The sequence below is a fragment of the Empidonax traillii genome, unplaced genomic scaffold (genome assembly GCF_003031625.1).
Source record: "Empidonax traillii isolate 1590-97213 ecotype Southwest subspecies unplaced genomic scaffold, ASM303162v1 scaffold302:size813347, whole genome shotgun sequence".
Taxonomy (NCBI): domain Eukaryota; kingdom Metazoa; phylum Chordata; class Aves; order Passeriformes; family Tyrannidae; genus Empidonax; species Empidonax traillii.
Genome location: NW_020955495.1, coordinates 739,895 through 762,450, shown reverse-complemented (window position 1 = coordinate 762,450; position 22,556 = coordinate 739,895). Strand labels below are relative to the sequence as shown.

The 22,556-nt window shown below is 36.5% G+C and overlaps 1 protein-coding gene across 5 annotated transcripts in view; it reads right to left on the bottom strand.

Moving 5' to 3' along the window:
- DCLK1 (doublecortin like kinase 1) overlaps nt 1–22,556 on the bottom strand; it is a 248,427-nt gene that overhangs the window by 42,168 nt on the left and 183,703 nt on the right. For 4 of the 5 annotated variants that reach the window (XM_027890904.1, XM_027890906.1, XM_027890903.1 and 1 more), the window contains 4 exons: nt 9,349–9,433; nt 7,898–8,006; nt 3,123–3,180; nt 2,271–2,390 (listed from right to left, as the gene is read on the bottom strand). In XM_027890904.1, coding sequence (XP_027746705.1) covers nt 2,271–2,390; nt 3,123–3,180; nt 7,898–8,006; nt 9,349–9,433 — 372 coding nt within the window. Of the gene's footprint in view, nt 1–2,270; nt 2,391–3,122; nt 3,181–7,897; nt 8,007–9,348; nt 9,434–16,049; nt 20,899–22,556 lie in introns of those variants that run through there. The other variant, XM_027890908.1, reaches the window with a different exon arrangement.

The window sequence follows — 22,556 nt, the reverse complement described above, 5'->3', positions numbered from 1 at the left end:
ATAGCACAGCAGGATGCACCCATAAAACCAGCTATATGCTTACCATCTTGGCAGGTTAGACAAGGCACAGCTTTTACTTCTTAACACACCTCCTGGGGCCAAGATGAAGGATTTGTCAGTGCAGGCTGAAGCTGTGGCTACATTAGATTACAATGCTGTGCAAGAGGATTGAGGTACCTTTGAACAAGCTCTCACGGACACAGAAAAAAACTACAGTAGCATGGATCTCATAGGGAGCTCACTTATCATAGAATAGAGGAGTAATTATGATTAGTGTTAGATGGCTAATAGTATCTGACCTCAGGTTGTGCTATTTCACATTTCATGCCTAAGAGTGAGAGAGGGCTGTGATTATGAAGGGAGTGGGAAAATGATTCTGAGACTGGTTACACAGAGGGATTCATTGTGGGGAAGAGTGTTAGTAATTTTGTTTTTTCTTAGGATTTAACCTCTCCATTAGAAAAAAAATAGGTATGCTCCTTGCCACCAGCATATCCCAGTGCGCTTCCTCAGAGCTTGGAGGTGGTGGACAATAGGGTTAGTGGGACCGTAAGGTCCACAGCACCACTCAGCAAAGTGGGCCATCTGTCAGGCTCAAACCTAAGAGGACAATGTTGCCATCTCCTCAGCTGTGGGGCATGGCCTGAGCCTCTCATAGAGTGTCTCAGATTGCCACAAAGACAGGGAAAATCTATGGCCATCCACCCATGAGCCAGTCAGTCACTTGTCAGTCTCGCAGCTCTGGAGTGGGAACATGGCTTGTGTCACTGGTGTTGCCACAGAGCATGGGAGATAATGGAACAAACAAAAAAACCTTGTCATTTTACTTGCTCTCGTATTCCAGACCAGAGATTGAGAAGTTCTTTAAGAAACACTTGGACCTGGGATCATCCTATGTAAAATCTCAATGAGGTGACTACATTAAGTCCTTAAGATCCCCTTATCTCCACCTATAACCAGAGCAAAGGAGATTACAGTTTTGCTTGCCAAAAATGGCTTTGTCTCACAACCCCTGGTGGTGCCTGTTTCTAGCCATGGATACAAAGGATACCCACTGAAGAGGACCACACGATTTAAAAGGAGTGATCTGTGTGACAGGGTTCAGAGTGTCTGATTTGCTCATGTGTTGAGCATGCACACACAACAGACCTGCGCACAAATGCTGCTGCTGCACAACTTTATTGTTGTATTTGTTCTTAAACACTTGAAATTGTGGATTTCCCAGGTGTAAGCTGACCCTGGAGAATATGCTGATCAGGATACAGAAATGGAGGTGGCTGCTGAAAAGATGTCCTTCCCATAGAATAGTCAAGGAAGGAAGGAGAATTGCAAATCCCACTAGTGAAAGGGAAAAAGAGGTGTATCCTGTTAAAGTATGCATGGAGGACAAGATATTCTCAGTGGTTTTCTGTTCCAATTTGCACAATTTATGTAAATGTATTTTTACCACCTTTTGTACACAGGGACATATTGTGTATTAGTAGAAGCAGAGAAAGCTAAAGTCATATTTGTTGGAATGCACTATTGACATTGGGGGCAAAAGATGACCTGGTCTGAGCTTCATAATCCAGTTTGAATACATAATTCCACCAGAGAGTGAAATAAATGCATGAGATCTGGAAGTTACTATGAAGTTATAAATGGGGTCCAAAATATAAAATACCGCATTGCAAAATTTACTTTTCAGAATAGAGCCATGCTTTAGATAGCAGGCTTTTCTCTTTCACTTCTGCCTTACTTCAGCTTAAATTTATATTGCTATCAAGGAGGCAAGTCTGACGCTGTGTTAATATAAATCAGCAGATAAAAAAAGGCATGTAATATTGTTCAGATTTAACATAAATTATAAAAAAAAAATTTATCGAAGAATTTTTTATTTTTAAGGTTGGTATTTATGGCTATTTGGCCTAGGTGTATTTTCAATTCACCTCAGGGTAGATTATTACTTTTTAAAGAGATGTATTTTGAGGAAGTGAATAAAACTGGTGATCTCCAGAGTACTGTCCTCAGAGCACTTCCAAATGTGGCTTACAGCAAGTTAGACAAATATTTGAAATATTCAAAAACTAAAAAAAAAACTAAACCAAAACAAAAAAAAAAATCTGACAGCAGGTTGCACATCTTTCAGTAGGATGCTAGACTACCTTCAGAGACCCCTTCAATTCTAAATTATTCTGTGATCTCATGTTTTTTTAGTAAGCCTTAGTACCAACGGAATTTCTCAATATGATTGAAACAATTCCTAAGCAGTTTGTCTCCAAAACACTCACCTTTACAAGTTCCATGACAAGGTACAACTCAGTTGGCATGTCCATCTCCTCAATCAGAAGTACAATATTGGGATGTTTGACTCGTCTTAAAATAGATACCTCATTCTGGATCATGTGTTCCTGCCACACACACAGAAAAAAAATCTTTAATGACTACTGATTGGTGGGAAAAAAATTAACAGTGGATAAAGCAGAGAGAATGGGACCTGGGTAGATTCTTCAGGATTTTTGAAAAGCCTAACAGATGTTGCCTCCAGGAATATAGAAGTAACATGTCTAGAAACAATATCAGTGTGGTAACTGAAAGAAAAGAGAGTGAAACACAGAAAAAGAAATGGAGAAAAAGACATGTTTCTGATGCAGAAAAAAATTAAATATGGAAGGTTTTAAAATTTTCTCTGATCCAGAATCTTTTGATTTAACAATATGATAGCATCTTCTCAGAGAATCTTTTGTTACAGATTTCAAAAACTAACAGTCACTTGGTATAAAACTGACATCACTTTGATTAACCTACTCTTCAGACGCAGTGACCAGTGTTGTTATAGTTATTCGTATTATAATTCTGTTTTCTATAAAATGTGAACTTATGAAAATTAGAAGACATAATTATAGGGTAAAGAGCAAAGAGTCAAACACAACCAACCAATTGGAGAAACAACACATGCATCTAGAAAGTCATACAAAGCCTTTTATTCCAAGAGTCTCCAGAGGGCAGGCAAAAGCTTCAAGCAAAAAGATTCTAATAGCTGTCAGGAAGGAAACAAATACCAACAGCTTCCCAAACTGATCTCTTACAAAACATTTCTTGGAAAAAAAATCTTTTTGTCTCATATGTTTTTTTGTACTCACTTTTCCTCTACATTTACTTTTTTTGATTATTTTCAGAGCATATTCTCTAGCAGTTGATCTGAGGAAAGATAAAAGAAAAAAATTTTATGTTCAATCACATTGAATATTTTTCTCAGTCAAGTTTATATTTGTCATTTGAGTACAATAAGTCTAGTGAAGAATTCTATTCAAGTATTCCTTTTTTTTCAAGAAATAATGCTTAGATTTGATTGGTATTGTGAACTTGAGCCAAAGTTACTGAATATTTGTGCCTAAGGAAAAAAATCAACCTTTTTTTAAATAAAGAAATTTCAATGTTTTCAAACCAAAAATCACTTGATTTTTTTTTTTTTTATTTTGTAATGGTAACTGTTGTTCTGATTTTTTCATAAAAATACCATGTTGTCCACAGATCCAAATATTTTCAAAACAAAAATATTTGTTTTCTATGATACAAAAAATACAACCCCTCAAAAATACTTACTTACTTTTTACTTAAAATGAAAAGAAGTCATTTGTTTGCACATCTGCACTCACAACTGCTATGATAAAAAGGTCAGTCCTTGGAACGTTTTATGTATTCATTAAGTATAAGATATTTAGCAGAGTTTAAATATGTTGGGTTTTAGGACAGAATGTGAAAGATTCAGCAGACAGTAAGAAATTACAGAGAAATTAGTTCAGGATGAGAATACATTTCCTTTTAAGCATTGTGTTCTTTTGAAACCTTATACTGCATATATGTAGATATCTATTATATAGAATGCTAACATAGAAAAAGTAGCTTGTAGACAAGCCAACAGTAGCAACTTCCACTTCTTAATCAAGTTACAAAACCGAAAGATGACTGTAACGATAAAAACAAGAAGATCTGTTCACAAGCCCTAGTTTCAATGTAAGATTAAACGAAGAATGGGTAATATAAGAAAAAGATCCTACTGAAACATTTTCATTTTGTAATAATAATCTAAACAGCTTAAAAAAGTCTATTACATTGCCCTTAAGCATATGTTTGGTTAAAAATTAACAAAAAATAACCTTTCAAGAACACAGAGTCATTTTTTTATTCTTCATTTCACAAAACACAGTTAAACCAATATATTAAATTGATATATAGCATGTTAAATAGAGAAATTAAGGTGTCTAAAAGTGTGCTCAGTTCTGTCAAACAGGACATGCAAAGTGAGTAAAAAACTGAAAGCACTGTATCTGGAAAAAACTGGACATTGTCATTTCCAAATTAAACCATGGAGAACTCCTCTGGCAATGATGTACCACTAGTTGTCAATTTAAGGAAAAAAATAAGAAAACTCAAAAATATTAGTTCTGTTTGAGTTCCCAGGTCATCAGAAAGCAAAGATGGTCTTTATTAGGACATCAAATAAAAAGCTATCCAAAGAAATCGCACAGGAAAAATAAGTTTATGACTTGGGAAAAAAAAAGTACAACATGTCTGTTCAAGATTTATGCAAAGAAAAATTTAAAAGGGTGCCCTTTCCGATACTGCTGTTCAGTGGCTACAGTCAAAGCTCAGTGAGGGGACAGGAAGAGTTCTGGACATTATTTCTGGGAATTAGAAGGAGGGGATAGGACAAGAAACACTAGAAATTAAGATATCTGGGATTCAAACTCAGAAAAAATACAGGCTCTTTCAATAGGAGTCCCTTTCAAGCTGCTTGGTTGCCCTAGGAATGCTTCCTTTCTGTCATGAGTAAGGAAATTGATGGTTTTTGTTGGCCATAGGAGACTCTATGCACTCCAAAACATTGGGAAATCTGAACTAGTGAGGAAATGTCAGAATTTAGAAGTATCTGAAAGTTAAAAATGAACACATATAGAAACACCACAGGACAAATTGTGCATATGATGGAGCAGATATGTAACAAGCAGATGACAACTCTGACTGCTCTTTGTTTTGGTAAAAAGAAAATTAAAGCTAAGATAATGTAAATCCTTTCCCCTAAAAAGATGCAGAACCGCAGGCTGTCAGCATCACTGCAACTTACACAATGCCAAAAAATATGCACAGCTCTGCCAGAAACTCAACCTTGAAGCAGGCATCTCACGTCTCACCTACTGCTCACTCCAAAAAATAAAAAGGTACCGCAAAAAGTAGGCAATGTGTTATGGCTGGACAGAAGTCTGGACCCACTGGACTACTGCAGGGCACAGAGTTAGATCTCTAGTCCATAAGAGGGCTCAATACCTGGCTCTTCTAAGCTTTTACAAAATTCACAGCAATTTCCATTGCACGGGAGAAAAAAAAATCTTTTTTATTTTTGTGCATGCATTAAATATAATTTTGTATGTGTGCCTATGTGCTCACAGATGCTCAGAATGTGATTTAGAAGTTTGCACATGAAAATTTTGAAGATGTTTTTTGGTTTCTGTTTGAACTGTTCATTGGCTGAGGAAAATGCCTATGAATGTATTGAAGTGCCAGAGTTGCTAACCAGTGCACACAGAATGATCTTGGAGCTACGGAGAAGTATCCACATGATCAGTAAAGTTGTGTAACAGGACCCATTCCTACTTGCTTAACACCTCATGATGCTATTCCTTTGAAGTCTTTGCACACAGGAACTGAACTTAAGAAGAAAGTGGAAAAGTCCTCTCTCCCAAGTATCACCCCATCAATTCTGGCTCTGCAAATGATAGACATATCAGACTTTGAAGTGAGGTGGTTTTTGCTCAGAAAGACTGCAAAGAATGTTTTTGAAGGGGTTTCACACGTACTGGCTTTAATTTACCCTCTGGGTCTTTAATTCTCCTTCCACAGTTGTGATGGCAAGGGTATACTGATTTAGAAGTGGTAACTAACAGAAATAATTCCACTTCAATTTTCAAGCTCTCCCAAAGTAGGAGCTCTCTGATATAAATGGAATCTACAGAATGGTATAACTCAGAGACCACAAGACAACGTATCTGGGAATACCTGGGTAATCATGATATTTGAGCACACACTCATTAGATACTCTATGCTACCAGATACTTCTGGGACCAGTGGGATAGACAAGAGGACAGGAAACAGTTTTCATTCAAGCTCTCAAAGATATTGTAATCAGTATTATTTTTAGGTGTGTCAAGACTTATATTTAATTTTGTTCATGTATTTTCTCTCACCTTGGGAAAGAATTGTAAAATGCACACTAGCAGATTTGTACTCTCTCAGCACAAATAATATTTTCAGTTGAATGACAGTGTGTCAAAACCACAATCTGTCTTTATTTTCATCTGTAATCTGTTTCTCTCAGTTACTATTCACTTCACCTTCAGCTGCCTTTTTCTTTTTTCTTAGTTATGTGTTTTCACCTATCTTTTTCATCAGTCATGCCCCTCCATAGGGTTTAACAGTGCTTTCTTGTTTTCATATTGTTTAGCTTTGCTTGCTTTAGGTTTCCATATTCTCCAGTTTAGTGTTCAGACCCTGGGGTTTGATCTGCCCTCTGGATGGCCAGCTCCACTGTAAACTCACCCTGCAAGAGCTCTAAAGGCCTCAACAGAGCTTTGGCCAAATCTCACAAGTACATTGTCAGCTGATACAAAATCCACTCTTCCCGTTTTCCCCTGCAGCTGTCTTCATGGTCTCTGATTTGCCAGACACTTTCAGATGCAGAATGGGACCTGTCTTTTTCCAAGTAGACTGGTTTAAAACCACTCAAGCTTATTTATCATCATCTGCCCTGGGATCTAATCTCACTCTCTAGGGTTAATATTATATTATAAGTTCTTTCTTTGTGCCCAAAAGTGAGGTTACAGTCTTCTGTAAGAGTCTCCTCTCTAGGATATGATAAAAGGGGTAGAAAACTTAACTCATGAATCTTCATTATCAAACCTTGACATGCCTATTGCTCTCTCTTTTACACATCTCTAGCTCTGGCAACTTTTTGCTTTTCTGCACTGCTACTATCTAACATAAGCAATCTTACTATCACTTCACATACAGGTGAAATACCTTCTGTCTTTTATATCTCATGTTCTCCTATTTTTAACAATACCACCAAAGGGCACACACAGTTTTGCTTAGTTCTTGTTCCCTATTTTTTACCCTCTTAAGACTGGATATAGCCAGTTCAAACCTAAACAGATTTAGAAATAGATACCTGAACTAGTCAACCTGGACATTTTCGGTAACACTGATATTTAAGGGGACTTGTGACTTCTCTAATCCAGAGTAAATGTCTAAAATCAGTGACTGTTCTCACCTCTTAACAGGAAAGTTCATTGAAGAAGTTAGATTTTGGTGTCTGCAGTGAGGCTTATAAAGTTGGAAGGAGCACATATAAAGGCACAAAGCATGCAAGAAGGAATTAGATGCCCGTTTAATTAACAATAAACATGAAAGAGATTACTCCTCAGTGTCAGATGGTAGAATAGATGGATCTGAGGTCAGTTCTTTGTGCTGACTATTGTCACTACACCACACACCAAAACTTCCTGACATCTTTACAGGTTGCTCCTACATGTGAAATGTTCCACTGGTCTAATGCAAAAGGAGACTTGCAAGAACATACTGCAAGAAAAGTGCAACAAGAAAGATTTAGCACAGAGAACTGGTAAAATCATGTGGAGTGCAGCAAAAAAACTCAAAAGATATAAACCCCACAAAGAATTAAATTCATAGATTGCCCCTTGAACTCACTCTTTTTTTTATACGAGTGGACACTAAGTTTTTCCATCTGGCATTGAGACATTACCTTATTACATGTCTATATTCTACAAATAAAGACATGATCTTGAAAAAGCATGACATTAATGATTATTTTTTGCAGTAATAAGCATATTATCCTTCTCACCTTTCTATACACTCCTTCACAATAGCAAAATTTCCGTCTCCTATAGTCCTTCCAACTTTATATCGCTCTGCTATCGATGCTGGGACCTGGAAACCCTCCTCCAACACTTCTGAAAGAATCATTAGTACATTTTTATTGTTAGTGAAGGAAACACAGATGTTGCACATAACATGTATTTCAAGTCCATGGTTTAGGAGCCTGGAAACCATTCAGTCAGTATCTCACTTACTGTACAGTGAAACCATGCTGCTGACATTGTATATACTCAACAGGTTTCACGCAGATACAATAATGAAAAATAAGACTTCTGGGGGCTCAAACATACCACCATTCGAGTGTTACATAGTTTACCATTCCCACTGCAATATGCCCTCAAGACAAAACCGAAGTTGTATTTTTTTAATTATGAAAAGGCCTTTGTGATCTGCACAAGCGCAGACCAACCTCCAAAAAGGGCTGGAACTCCTTGACACAGCATGATTAAATATATGTACCAAAGAAGTCCAACACTCAAGCACTTATTTTATTACATCCTGTAAACTGAGACATCCATAAAACTCCTCATGTGCTAAGTGCTAGTTCTCCCCATCCCCCAATATTAAATATTTAGTTTTTAAACAAATGTTCTCAATAATACTACCTCGCATACAACCTGGGTACCAGATGTTTAGGTAAAATTGCATTACACAGTGTCTAAGCATACAAATAGTTTGTAGTTTAAGTGTTTTAGTGCTCATTCCCGTACCATTATTTTTAAAGGTATTTGAAATAGTGTTACAAATACCTAACATGCTTTTAAAAGCTGACTAAACTGCAGCTGATACAAACTACTATATAAATACTGCAACATAAAAAAAATGCCTCTCAGAAATGTGATCGGTGTTTACACTCTTTAAGACAGTGCTTTTAACTGTATTTTTTGCTGTCTTTGTTCCAGTTTAGAATTAAAAGTGAATGTTATGACACAAAGAGTCTGGGGTTTGCCTGAACCTACAGACATGAAGAGCTATTCTCAAACAGGAATACACATACATACATGTATGTATATGTTCACAGTGTTCAGGCAGACACTTTCCCTTAGACAACTTTTTCAAAACCTTAATATAGGGTAAGACTATCTATTTCTGAGTAAAGACCTAGGACTGCAGTGTGTTTTTTAGTAGCATGACATATGAGAAAAAAATACTGGAATAAGCCAGCCAGCACTGTGTTGTTTGCAGGAATAATACCTCGAGTATTCTGCAATAAAAATACCTCTGAAGAGTGATGTCCAGATCGAATCTGATCCAGAGCGAACCTAAGTGGTTTGCTATGGCTGAGGAGCCTCTTCATGGAAAGTCATCCAGCCTGCAACTCTCCCACCTTCTCCGACAGGAAGAATGACTCATTTCCTACACAGCTGCTGTTATCACTACACTGACTGCTTTGAAATGTCAGCCTCCAAATGTTACCTTCTGCAGGTCCATCATTTTCATCCATAGAGCTGCAAACTTTGGTGGATGCTAATGAGGTAGAGGAGCCACTGTGTTGGGAGCTCTGGAAATGGAGACACAAATGAAAACAGATGATTTTTAAGAAACACGAGTACCCCCAGCACGTTCCTGCTGGACACATGTCCCGGAGAGGCTTCAGTGTTCCCAATGTAAAGTATCAATTTACTTTGGTGGAGGGATATGGGGATGCTTGGGAAGAATCCAATTTTTCCTCCAAAATTACACTTTTGGTCCCCCACGTACAGGGAGATATCCCTGATACATCATGTGCAGCAGTGTACTTTGATGTATGCTCCATTAGTCTCTCCCTATTCCAAATATATTTTGGCAGGGAAAACTGAGGAGCTGTATGCCCTCTGCAGGCAGGAGATCGTGTTCTCAGAGGCACTGTTAACCCATCAGGCACTAGAGGCAAAAACATCCATAGTTGGCTTTGTTATGGGCAGAATTCCTCACTTTTACAAACCTCCCTCTGGAGAAATCCTCTCCATTTGTGTTCTAGAAGGGAGAAATCATTATGGTAATGTATGGAGAAAATAAAATGTCAGGGTGAATAAAGGTTGGTCTTTTGTAAAAGCATTTGACTGGGTGCGGTTCACTTCGGTCATGACTCTGTACTTCAGTTTTAAGTACTTGAAATGCAAGTGTCTGAGTTTGTGGAGACTCGTAGGCACCCACCTTGGATACCAGAAGTATTGGAGGCAGAATCTCACCAGGGAAGCTTTCCAAAACACCTATCAATGTCTATCAGTTAACTACAGACTCTAGGCATGTACTTTAGGAAGACTGTTTCACCATGCATCTAGATGGATGACACTACAAAGACATATGGGATGGACTGAATTTCACACAGAAATTTTATTCTGTGGTGCGTAACAATTATATTAACACACCTTCAGGATTCTCCCATCTTCAAAAGAAATCAGAAGAAGCTACAAATATAACAGTGGCCCTTCAAACTTATAGCCAAACCGAACACTTCCTCAGGTCCTCATGTTGCAGCATAAGGTAAAAATATTCACAGGATTTTCAAAACTAAAATGTTTTTGCATTCACATCATTCACCTGCTAAAAGGTTACAAAGTGCTGCAGTATTTCATTTTTTCCTTCAATTTATATATTACATAAATTGCAGGCTGTACTGCATGTAACTAACACTATCACTTCCTTATCAGTGTATGCAAGGTTTTTAGATGCCCACAATCAGAGTGCCAATTCACTTTTGCAAATTAAATACAGCTACTCGGGAATGGTTTTTCTCATTTGCCACTGCAGAACATAGCAGACGACTGGAGCAAGAGCAACAAAAGGTGCAGCACTTGGGATCTTTGCTGAGTACAGAGCCAGGGAGAGGACAGTCAGCAGACTTAAAAGCTGGCCAATACACTGAGTTAATTTGAACAGAATAACTTCTCACGTGTCCCACAATAGATTAAGCTCAGATGATTAGACAAAGCCTGAACTCGGCCTATTTTTCACTAAATAATCCTGAGAGCTTGTACATCCCATCTACCAAGAGATTCTTTGCCCTTTTTTCCTTTTAATCAACTCCAGCTCACTATTTTCATCCAGCCAAGCATTTCTTCTGAGCTTTGACCAGAACTGAAAAATTCCCTAATCAGTTTTTGGACTGCCTCTTGACAACAGAAGTGAGCACTGACTGATTTTATGCAGTTTGCTAAGGTATTGCTGCCCTTGTTTAATAGTTAGGATGTGTTTATGTATGTGCTATTCCTGTGCTAAACTCTGCAGGACGTCTCAGTAAAAACTTACCTCTGGTTCATTTTGGAACAAATGAGCAGATGTGGATGAAGGTAACGGAAAAATGCTAGGAGTTCTCGTGTCTGGAGAAGTCACTCTCAAACTATTTTTATACACATGTAATGGGAGAATTGTTTCTTTTACAGTCCTGCTTGTAAGATAAGCAGAAAAACATGTTTTCTCTACTCATTTGACTGTGTTTGTTTGTTTTCCTAGACCAGGCATCCAATTTCATCTTATTTTATCACTCCATAGTGTTTTCTTAAAGGAATTATATCATTGAATCAGGTTTAATATTTGTTACTTCTACAATCAGGAATTAATCATTACAGCATTTCAGGGGTACAAACACAAAAAGATTAGTGCTACATTTTCAGAAGCTTATTAAACAGCTACTTTTAAATTTTTTTGCATTTTAAATAGTGAGATTGCACTTCTCAGTATATGTTAGGTCAAAGCTGCTGACTGCACACTACAGCAGCTTTCCTTAGCAGCCTGATAGTCTCTTTACAGAGTCTTGCACCCTTTGCTTTCATCTGTGAGTATGGGAGATGGGAAAATCGAGATGTAACTTGGCGGTCCCATCTTTTCAGAATGTGTGCCTAGAGAGACTCAAATTTCTACTTTAGGATCTAATTTTTCAAGGACCTTAAAACAAGGTTTAGCTCAGAACTGAAACTGCTCAGTCCTTCCAAAATAGCCACCATCAAGGGTGCATTTTAACAAAGCACTTTAGCAAGGGCTTCAATTTAAATACAAATAATCTCAATGGTCTACACATGACTGAAATTAAATTTACTCTTAGGCATAACTCCTTAAATATGTATTTTACTTAGGTTTCATCTAACAAACTGAAAAAATGTGGCCTATAAAAAACTGAAAGGAACCAAAAAAAAAAAATAAATCTCATACTGATGCTTTACGTGGTCCTATTTCCTTTCTTATTGACCCTATATAAGGATGGGAAGGCTAAGATGCTATTAGTTAACTAATGAAGAAGAACTGAAGCAATGCATCAGTAGCATATACCACATCACTGGTCTGCAAAAAAAGCATACAGCCCCTTTAGTGTCATCTGCCTGTGAAGCCCTGGCATGGGAGCAGAGGCAGAACTTGCCAGTGACAAGGAAGCAGCAGCTAAGAAGACATGTTAAAAATACACACCAAGATTTTTTAAACTTTAAATAATAATTGAAAAATATATAAAAACATACTCTTTATTACCTGAACCCCTCCTATGAAAACAACAGATTAAAAAGAAATCAGGAACTGGACATACATTCACCAAGTCTGCTGGTGGGCCCTCTTTCACAATTAAAGAGACATTACTAGATAAACATGACACAAATATTTCTGTCTTTATTCAGTCCCCTGGAACAACATGCAGGCATTTATTTATTTATCTTTACTTCGGCTAGAAGGGCATTCCATTTATTTAGACTTTAATTAGCTCATTGTTCTCACAAGCTGAAAGCCCTCCGGGTCCAGCAATCCTTGTGGGTCTCAGTGTTCCTTCCAGTTGGCTTGCCAATCGCGAGGCAGTCTGTCGTGTCCGCTGTTGCTCTCACAGATGTGGACCCCATCAGGGATCTTGCAGATGGGGAAGGGGGAAAAACAAACCCTAAGCAAGAGCATAATCTCTTCAACACACAGACTTTAATGCAATTAGCCGTTTTAATTTTAAGAGATGCTGAGGTGCTTGGAATGTCATCACTTTTACACAGATTTAAAAGGGTCCAGTTGCACAGGTTGCTAGCATATGGCCATTTTTATGGCACACCTTCATAAAAGAAATGGCATAAAAAAATCAGGTCTTTGGTGTAAGGATTTCAGATCCTATTCAGGTTTATATAACAGATGGTCAGCACACCACACATCTCATTGATGTGAATCGAGACATTAGTGCTATAAAGTTTCATCCATGTCTCCCTGGGAGATTTATTTAGCAACTGTTTGCTAAATAGTTTGTATCTCAGTGGAAATTGTGCTAAATCCATGAAAAAAAAGGCAGTAAAATAAAACCTACTGCAATTTCTCTCTCCAAATACTCACCTTTGTCCTAAATTAATCTTAAAATCCCACTCCAACTAAACACCGGGAATTATTCTTGTGGACTACTATTGTCAACACTTATGAAAAGAGACTTAAACAAGTATGAATAGAAAGTTTGTTAATGCAAATCAGATTCCTGATTCTCAAACACTGCATTCTATTTTCTAAACCTCTCAAAACCTTTATTAGCGCATATGGAACCTACAAAGTCTCTCAACAATAGATGCCTTTGTATTTTTCTAATGTGAAGGAAGCATCTGGATGAAATATGAGTAATAGAAAAGCACACAGGTGTAAAGCTAAGTTTGGATCTCATGCAGAGTTTGCTCTTTTAGAAATGGGCTTAATGAAGTGAGGATTAAAATCAGTAAACAAAGTCTAAATTCAGAAAGCAGGATAAGGAAATTATTAATATCTTTAAATTATGCCTCCTAAGATTGTCCCTATTCCAAAGAATTCTACAGAATCGAAAAAAAAAACATACAAAAAGATATGTACGTCAGCCAGTAATATGTGTAAGACTAGCTTCAACTCAGTAGGGAAAAACAGCATTAAAATCAAAACTAAGCAGTTAAGCAACCATGCTCACCTCTTTTGGAGCCAATACTAGTGTTCAGTCTGGTTATAAAAACCCTTTGCAAGGCAGCTGTCATGAATTCCTGATACAGTCAGTTCTTTTGACTAAAGATGATCATGGCTAACGGTAAAATAAAGACAACAGTCCAATACAAGTATTAGCTTTGAAGGACTTTGAAGGGATCAAAAAATTCCTGTAAGATGTAACAGCGTTAAGCAAGAAAAAAGTCAGTCAATAAACAGCAAAATGGCACATCACCAGGGAACAAAAGGAGAGGACAGCTGATTTAAAACAATCAAATAATACATTAGGATGTAACATTTAAGAAGATTCAATTTAGAGAGAAGAAAAGAGTTACACTGAAATTCCTGCTCCCAACTACATCCAGCGAAAATGTTTTCCATTTCCTTTTGTTTAACCTTACTTTTTTTTTTTGCCCAGCCAGATGAGACAGAGGAAAAAAACTTTCATGTAAACAGTACAGAATTGGAAAAAAATTACTTTATGGAGAAACATCCAATCCACAATCTTCAGGCTGAAAGAATAGAAACCAATAGAGTTCACTGTATAGAAAGAGAAATGATGCAATTGTTTTCTTTTCAAATTTGGACACTGCACTAAAGGGGCACATCAGATCCAAATTTATTTATTAACTATTTCATCTGGACAGGAACAATAAAATAATATATGTAAACCTGCTACTTATCCACAATTCTACATCCTGCCCAGTTTTGAGAGAGGCCCTAAATAGGGAAGTAACTTTTTTTTTTTTTTGTTCATTTATGCTATTCAGGATTTACACATCTTAGAGAAAAGTTCAAATGACACAAGCAATTATCTGGTGTATGTTGTTCAGGGTCTTATGCTGGTTTGCTTCTTTGAGGGACAGAAGGACAAATGGGAGAGTTTGCAAGGAAATGGAGCTAACAGACTGGAGTTAAATTTGAAAACGGAAGTATTTTTTTTAATTAAGATTCCTACTGAGCTTCAGTATTGTATGCTTATATACTCATTTGATTTGTGTAAGAAGAAAATTCTGAAAGACCAACATAGTTTACTACATGGTATTTAACAGTAACTTAAATATAACCTTCAGTAGCTCCTAAAGCTGCTTCCAAAGCTGAGCTGTAATTCAGAGTGTAGGTTCACTCAGACTTTGGCATCCTTCAGAAACGATTAATGTTATTTAAATAAAAAAAATAAGGGGGAGTGGAGTATCAGATTCGCGGTATTGGAAGTTATTACTGTATCCTCACCGTGGTTAACATTAAAAGTTACATGTGCAGTGATGCAATATGAAGATTTCCTTTTACCTCTTCTGAAGTTGTCCAGAGATAAAATTTCCCAGTCAACTACAGAATAAATATTGAAAGGCCATCAAAAGAGGCTCTTATTTCTTCCACCTAATTAAGGGCACAGCACAATTACCACTTTTAATTTTAATCTATTTGAGTTATATTTTAAAAGCTCTCCTGGTATTCTTATCTGTTTCTTGGTAGAGGCAGAAACTCCAATTATTTTGTTTCTAGTCTTCCTCATTTCTCTAGTACTGTTTCCTTTCTATGTCTGTACATCTCTTTTAGGTAGGTCTATTTACTAGCAAACAAGAGGATTTCAAAACTAGAATTTTATAAGGCCCACAAATCCCTCCAGGAGAATGTCTGAACATCATCTGAGGCATTAAGCTGGCAGATGACATGTCAGAAATTGTAACATCTCTCTTCCCCTGCCCTGTCAAAAGAAATAAAACTAGGCTATGGATATCTATTTTTAAAGAGTGGAAAAATATATCAAGAAAATGAGGTACTTATTTTAAACCATTGCTGCTATGTTTCAGTACTATTAGTTTTCACAAGCATATTTTCCTAATACTTTTCTGAGGGGGAGTGCTGGTGTAGCTGAGCTGTCAGTACTGGTACCTTGCTGTGGATAGTCTACTAATTCCCCACTTCACACTTCAAACCTACCCCATCATGTGCACACAAGCCTACCCATAAGGAATTCAAGGCAGGTATACTTACTGTCTCGAAAAGACCCACTAGAAACCAATCTTTTCCTTGAAGGATTTTTTGTATCTATATACTAGAGACCAGAGTTTATTATTTAAAAAGACATGAACACATCTACGATTTAAAGGAACATGATGCATGAATCCCATATGCTTATTCTAAGGTTAGATGGACAACACTGAAATGAAAAAGCAATACCAACTGCAAATATTTTTTTAAAGTCTGTTAATCTGGTTCCAAAACAAACTCACTGAGCAGTGTGTATTTTTTAAATATATTTATTACATCACTTACAATAATCTACAGTAATGTTAAATCTAGTGAAACAACAAATTGCAACCAGGATGACATGGGCAAATATGAAACACAAGTACAATACAGTATGATGAAACAATGGCACAAAAATGAAGGTGATTTTCTTCAGCTGATTATAAGAAATAAAACATTCATCGGCATTTATTTTTGCAAGTTTTACATTTTTTTGTTGATAAATCAACAGCTTTCTTTTTGGTTTCCTGCATCACATTAATACAAAAATGGTACATTTTTAAAAGCAAATATCCAAGCACTTTTCATTAAAAAAAATAATTGTATGCATAACTTTGTAAAACCTTAAACTTATGTTGTAAATGTGCCAATATTTACAATATTATAGTGCAACTAAGAAAACGAAGAGGCCTTAGCACAAACATTGTTAGCTCCTCTTTCACTAGAGTCCAAATTCCAAAACACTGTATTGCAGGGCAAACCACAACCTAATTACCCCATATAACATCAGACAACAAATACACGCTGAATACAGTACAGCTTTTTTCATACTTCACTGCTGAGGGTTAATTTAAGCAAATTCAAATAGAATGAACATGCGCAAAATACAGACACTAAAATGCATACGAATACGTATGTGCGCAGTGCGTGTGTTTTCAACCCTTTGCTAACGTGTGTGTACACAACACATATATCTACATACCCATTGCCTTCTGCAGGGAGTTAGCGCGCTCAGCCTGTCTGAGATCAGGTGCCAGGTGAAAAGAGGCAAACTGAGCCAGAGTAAAGGCGTTACGACAGCAAACACAGCTCAGGATAGCCCCTGTTCTGCTCAGCAATTCCTGTTTTCTCAACGGAGGGGTTTCCTGGGTATAGCACACCCATTTCCAAAAAGTGTGATAACCATTTGATTGCTTTGCTCTGCATGTAAAGCTACTGCTGGCTGTGTTACATAAGGATATTTTTCATCGCTCATAGTTACAAGCTCTCATTCCGTCACTAACAGATGAAACTGAAAGTGAAGATTAAATAAAGAACAATCTTGTACTCAGTTGCACTCCATTAACTGGATACAAGAAAAAGCACAGACAACATTAATCTAAGTATTTATCAAGTAATGAGGTAATTTAGCACCATGAGGATTTTTTTGTCTGTTCATTATTCTACTATTTTTGACAAAAGAGTAAACTTGTGTTGATCAGAGGTTCTTTTCTATATTACTGTTAATTCATTTTAACATTCAGAGTGCAAACATTTTTGTACCATGTTGCACTATATAAAGTTCACACTGCAGTCTGCATTATGAAACTGCAAAAGAAAACATTATTATTTATCTCAATTGTTATGCCACACAATCTCACCCCAGTTGTTCTTCAAGGCTGTTGAACACAATATATACTTTCTTATAATATACATTTATAGCCACAATATTAATGCCCCAGAATTTTCATCTTTCAGTCAAATATGCCCTGTGAAAATGGTTTGAAAAGAAAAGTAACTAAATATAATGTTCTGTTGCTGAATTATTTTACATTATGCAATTTTCACATTGCATAATGAATGTTAAAGATTTTACTGATTTCAACCAAAAGAAATTTTAATATTGCATGGCAATACACTGCAGAACAATGTGGTTCAAGAGGAGGCATAAGACTGAACATGTCAAAATAATACCATTTCAAATTTAGGATTAATGTTTTGTCTGTGTGTATGTATTTGTGCATATGGTCTATCCTTCCTACTTTGGAGTCAATCGCAGTTTTGCCACTAACTGCTGCTCAGTTTGAACTTAGCCCTTGTCTGTAGATGCGATGTTTTAAAATTATGCAGACTTCTTCGAGGGAGCTGCTCAGCAGGTACTGGTTGATGCAGCTCCACTGACTTTAACAGAGCTGTAGTGAATCCCACTACATGAGCGTCCTCCCATTAGCAACATTTTCCCCACATATGTGTTTAAAGCCACGAATGTGACGTAACTACACATAGGTTTCAAAGCCTTTAATCTATGTAAGTGTGCATATAAATATAAACACACACATTGTGTTCTTCACACGTGAACTGTTTGTTGCGTAAAAGAAGTAAAGAGATTTTTAAAAAACAAAACAGAAAGTTGCAGAAAGCATTAAGGAAATAATCACAATTATTCATAAAGCTCAAAGAGAAGCAAAGCATTCACAATCTATACAAGATTCTTTAGCTACATCATAATCACCTCAGAGTAGGCACAAATAATGCAGCATACAGAGAACTATCAGAGGTTCAAACACTATAAAGTTGCTTAAGCTATTTTTTATTTAATGCAGCTGATGAAATCTAGGGACAAACTAAAACCTGTGCTGTTGCAAGCAGAACTACAGCATTAAGAAACACAATTTCAGTTTCACCCATAAAGTGAAACCTTCTGGTCTTGCTCAAAAGAAACATTTCATTTCTGCTCATGTATAATGGGAATTACATTCCACACAAAAAGGATCTCAAAGTCTATAAACAGTGTACCTTTTCAATCTCCAAGGGACTTCCATTCCTTAAATGAAATATTAATGATACGTATTGCCCCTGAATAGCCCCCTTAATACAAGTCATATGTTGAAATGATTAAATGTTATGGACTAGCATATTCTTTTTTAAAACAGTCTTGATGGAGAACTCGCTATGATAACAATTACTGATATAAGGTCCATTTTTCTTTTCCACAGCTAAGCAAAGCCATGGGATTCAGGTTTGCTGGCAATCTGTGCTCCCTGTGCAGAACAAACATTCTTAATAAACTGCCTTAAGCAGCAGTAGCCTATATGGGAGAGGGGAGGAAAAATAAAATTCCTGAAATTTATTTTCTTTGCAGGAAAAAACAATTTTCAAACCATCGGTACGTATTTCATTCAATCTGTTAGAGTTGCCTAAAATTTTGGAAACTGATCCCAATGCACTTTTACATAATATGCATTTCTCGGGATCAATACAACATTTTATAAAGACATACCCTCACAACAGCTGAAAATGCAAGTAACATCACAGCTATGAATATTTTCAGCAGAACAGAACAACCTTAGGATTAGGGTATGGGGCAGGGGACGTGCTGTTCTCATGGCCGAGAACAGTTTTAGGTTGAAGTCTGAAGCAGGAATGACAAAACATGCATTTCAAAAAGGAATGACCTAACTGCTTCAGCAAACCTGCCAGATCAATGACTTTCTCTTCAAGGTGATTCTGGAACCAAGTGTTGAAAACGGAGAAGGTAAGTTTTGTATTCTGCTGCCCTTTTATTTCTTTTTGCAAATATCCTCCATAAAGAAAATTGTATTGATACAGTGAAGCCATAACATCACATGCCAACATCTTCCATCTGCTGAATTTTATTATTTTCTTTTATTAAATCAGTGTAGAGGAATTATTTCACTACATTTAAAAGTTGGCCTGTGGCAGCTAAGCGTTTTCTGCAATTAAGTAAATTTTCCTGATTTCAAAATATATTAAATCATCACTAAGTAGCTCAAAAATATAATCTCTATAGATTTTTGTTGAGAATCAGAATCACACTGATTTCTAATTCTTAAATCATTAGTATTTGAGAAACTGAAAGGAAAGGTATAAGACTGCAAATGCATATGATCACTATGGGCTTAAATATAACATAGAATGGAAAATAGTGCTATTACGTAAATTAGGCAGACTAAGATTCTCACAATAAAGCAGCAGAAAACAAACAAAAATTAGTAGATATTTGTTAAGCAACTGGTTATAATGCGCGACCTACTTTAACACTAAAGGAGTTTTGCATATTCATGCTGTACAAAATGACCACCTCTAGAAATTGAGAAAGCACAGAAATTAGGTCAATAGGAGGATGATTTATAATACTGCCATTTCTATAGGCTTTCATTTTAATGTGCATAAAATGTCTTATTATAGCAAATAAAAAATCATGCTCCCATTCTTAACATAAGGGAAAATAATCACTACTTTCTCAGGCAAAATGTATTTCTCCAAAAGATGTGTATGTATGTCAGGTGATACTGCTAGCTAGCAGGGCCCCATACTTCCTCGATCAGAAATCTGTCCACATTTACTTGCAACACATGGATGATCAGCATTAACAGCTCTTGCCAGGTAAAACATTCATGTTGTCTGTGAACACCCTTCTGTTTACAGTCATCAGATGGTAAGGCAGCGAAGAGAATTTGAACACTGCTTTGAAAGCATTTACTTTTGTCCTGTTACCACACAGGATTTCTTCACTTTCTTTTCATTTAGATAAAAAGACTAAACTTAGAGTTTTCCAAATGTGCGTGTTGAGATCAGACAGCGTGGTGCAAGCAGTTTAATATGGCAGGTTTTTTCTTTTCTGCATTTTACCTATTCATTGGTAAAAGCAAAGTATTCATTAACTGTTCATACCAAAATGAATAAAGATACCTATGGTAAAAACAGAACATATAATCAGTACCTTGGATGATAAAAATAGCCCTATTCATAACTGTGCCCACTATGGATTTGTGCGTTATATTCACCTTATCCAATCCTTGTTCCTTAAAGTATGCACAATGCTGTTCTAGATTTGACGGACATATTCAATGGCTCATTCATTACAAATTCTTGCATTAAAATGCAGTGGCAAAGCCAAAAATACGCCCACAGACTGGAATTAATTTGGCCCCATGTTGTTAATATTAAATATGCAAAACTCTTTTGTGCGATTCACTATTACTGTAAATTAGCAGCTATTTTCTTTAAAAATGTTAAACCTTCATCAAATCACAAACCATAAACATTGTTCCATTTTCTCTTTTACACTGAGTCTCCTACTGAATCCATATCATCCGAAGAGAGTGGGCGATACAGGTCCTGTAAGATGAAGTGCAGTATAGATTTGTTTATTGTGTTTGATTTGTTGCACTGTAACTGTCTTATATTCTTTTGGTTACAGTGGACCAGAAGACACTGTTTAACATAAAATACACATGTTCTATATGCTCATCTTTTTGTCTTAATTTCATATTAATATTTTTTAATCAACAAATAGATGGTTAGTAAATAAAGCTGAAGTTTCAATGTACAACATATTCTATGATGCAATTTTTTTTCTTTGACTCTTTCCAATTAAACACTATTAAAACCACATTTTTCTGTTCCGGAGAGTCTCCTGATGGTTTGGAAACTTGGAATTATTAATTTAACCTTAAAGGGAATGTATTTTCCTTTTTGCTGTTTTGCAAACAGCAGTAGTAAAGTAAGCGTTTACCTTATATAAGGTAACAAAAACTTGCCACCCACTGGTGATATAGCATGGATCCAGCAACATTTGAGCCCCAGAATGCTGACACTTGAACATCGCCGTTACCTATATCGTACTGACAAATGGTATCTCTTTTCCACACTTTTTCTGTGTCAGTGTGTATGTATAAGAAGATAGCGTGTTTTACATTTATCCCCCTGTCACTGTCTCTTTCTGATGGTAGCCAAGCAACCAGCTCATGACAGCAGAGGGAGAGTCTGAGTGTACAGATCCACTTTATTCTTTCAACACACACTCCAAGCATCCTCTGACGGATCAGATAATCCTCAAATGCCAGAGGTGTTAGGGTATGATACATTGCCCTATCCCACCCACACATCACAACAATCCTTGTCAAGTGACACTACAGCACAACGAAAGTTCAGAAAAGAGAAGTGGTAGAGGACAAGGGACTGTCTTTTTAAGGTGAATTAAGCATAACTGACGGTTCAGAGGGATTTTAAGTAGGCAGGTGCCCAGTACATCTCACATGCATTCTCTGATATCTTTAAGGTGTTTTGGGGGATCCTTTCAATAGAGAACACATGAACAAAATACAGAAAAAAGCCTGTAAGACAAAATACAAGAACACATGAGAATGGGAATGCTGATGGAGTCAGCTTTAGGGTTGACCTTGCCTGGGTTTATTTGGGTTTTTTTAATTGCAGGAAGATAACCGAGACGAGAAATGAACAAATCTGAAAGCTATACTAAAAAACAAGTACCAGCTAAAATGAATGTTTCATAAATTTCAATTTACAAGGGTCTCAATAATCTACGCAGGTTTATATTTTATTTGCAGGCATCATGTAAAAGGGATTTAAGTCCCTTAAAGGGGGTTTTGATTCCCTAGAATGCTTATTCTGTATGTATTCTGCCAATGGGTGTGCATACACACAGTAGAAGATACATTAGACTGGTAGAGTGAAAAACAGATTTTAAACACATTTCTATTTTGTTGAGAACAATCCAGACAAGAGAAGAATTTTAAACAGACAAGACCATCTTCATCTGAATACTAATTAGTTGGTTAATTATTAAAATTTCTTTTGAACATATACAGTCTGGGAATTTCTAATATATATTACAGGAAAAAAAATCTTTTGATTTGCTAGAGAGGGTAGCACCCCAAACTTTTGAATAGTATCACCCAGGTGACTGTCCTTGCCTCTGAATATAAAAAGATATGCATTGGGAACTGACAAAGAAGATATTTCTGACTTTTGAC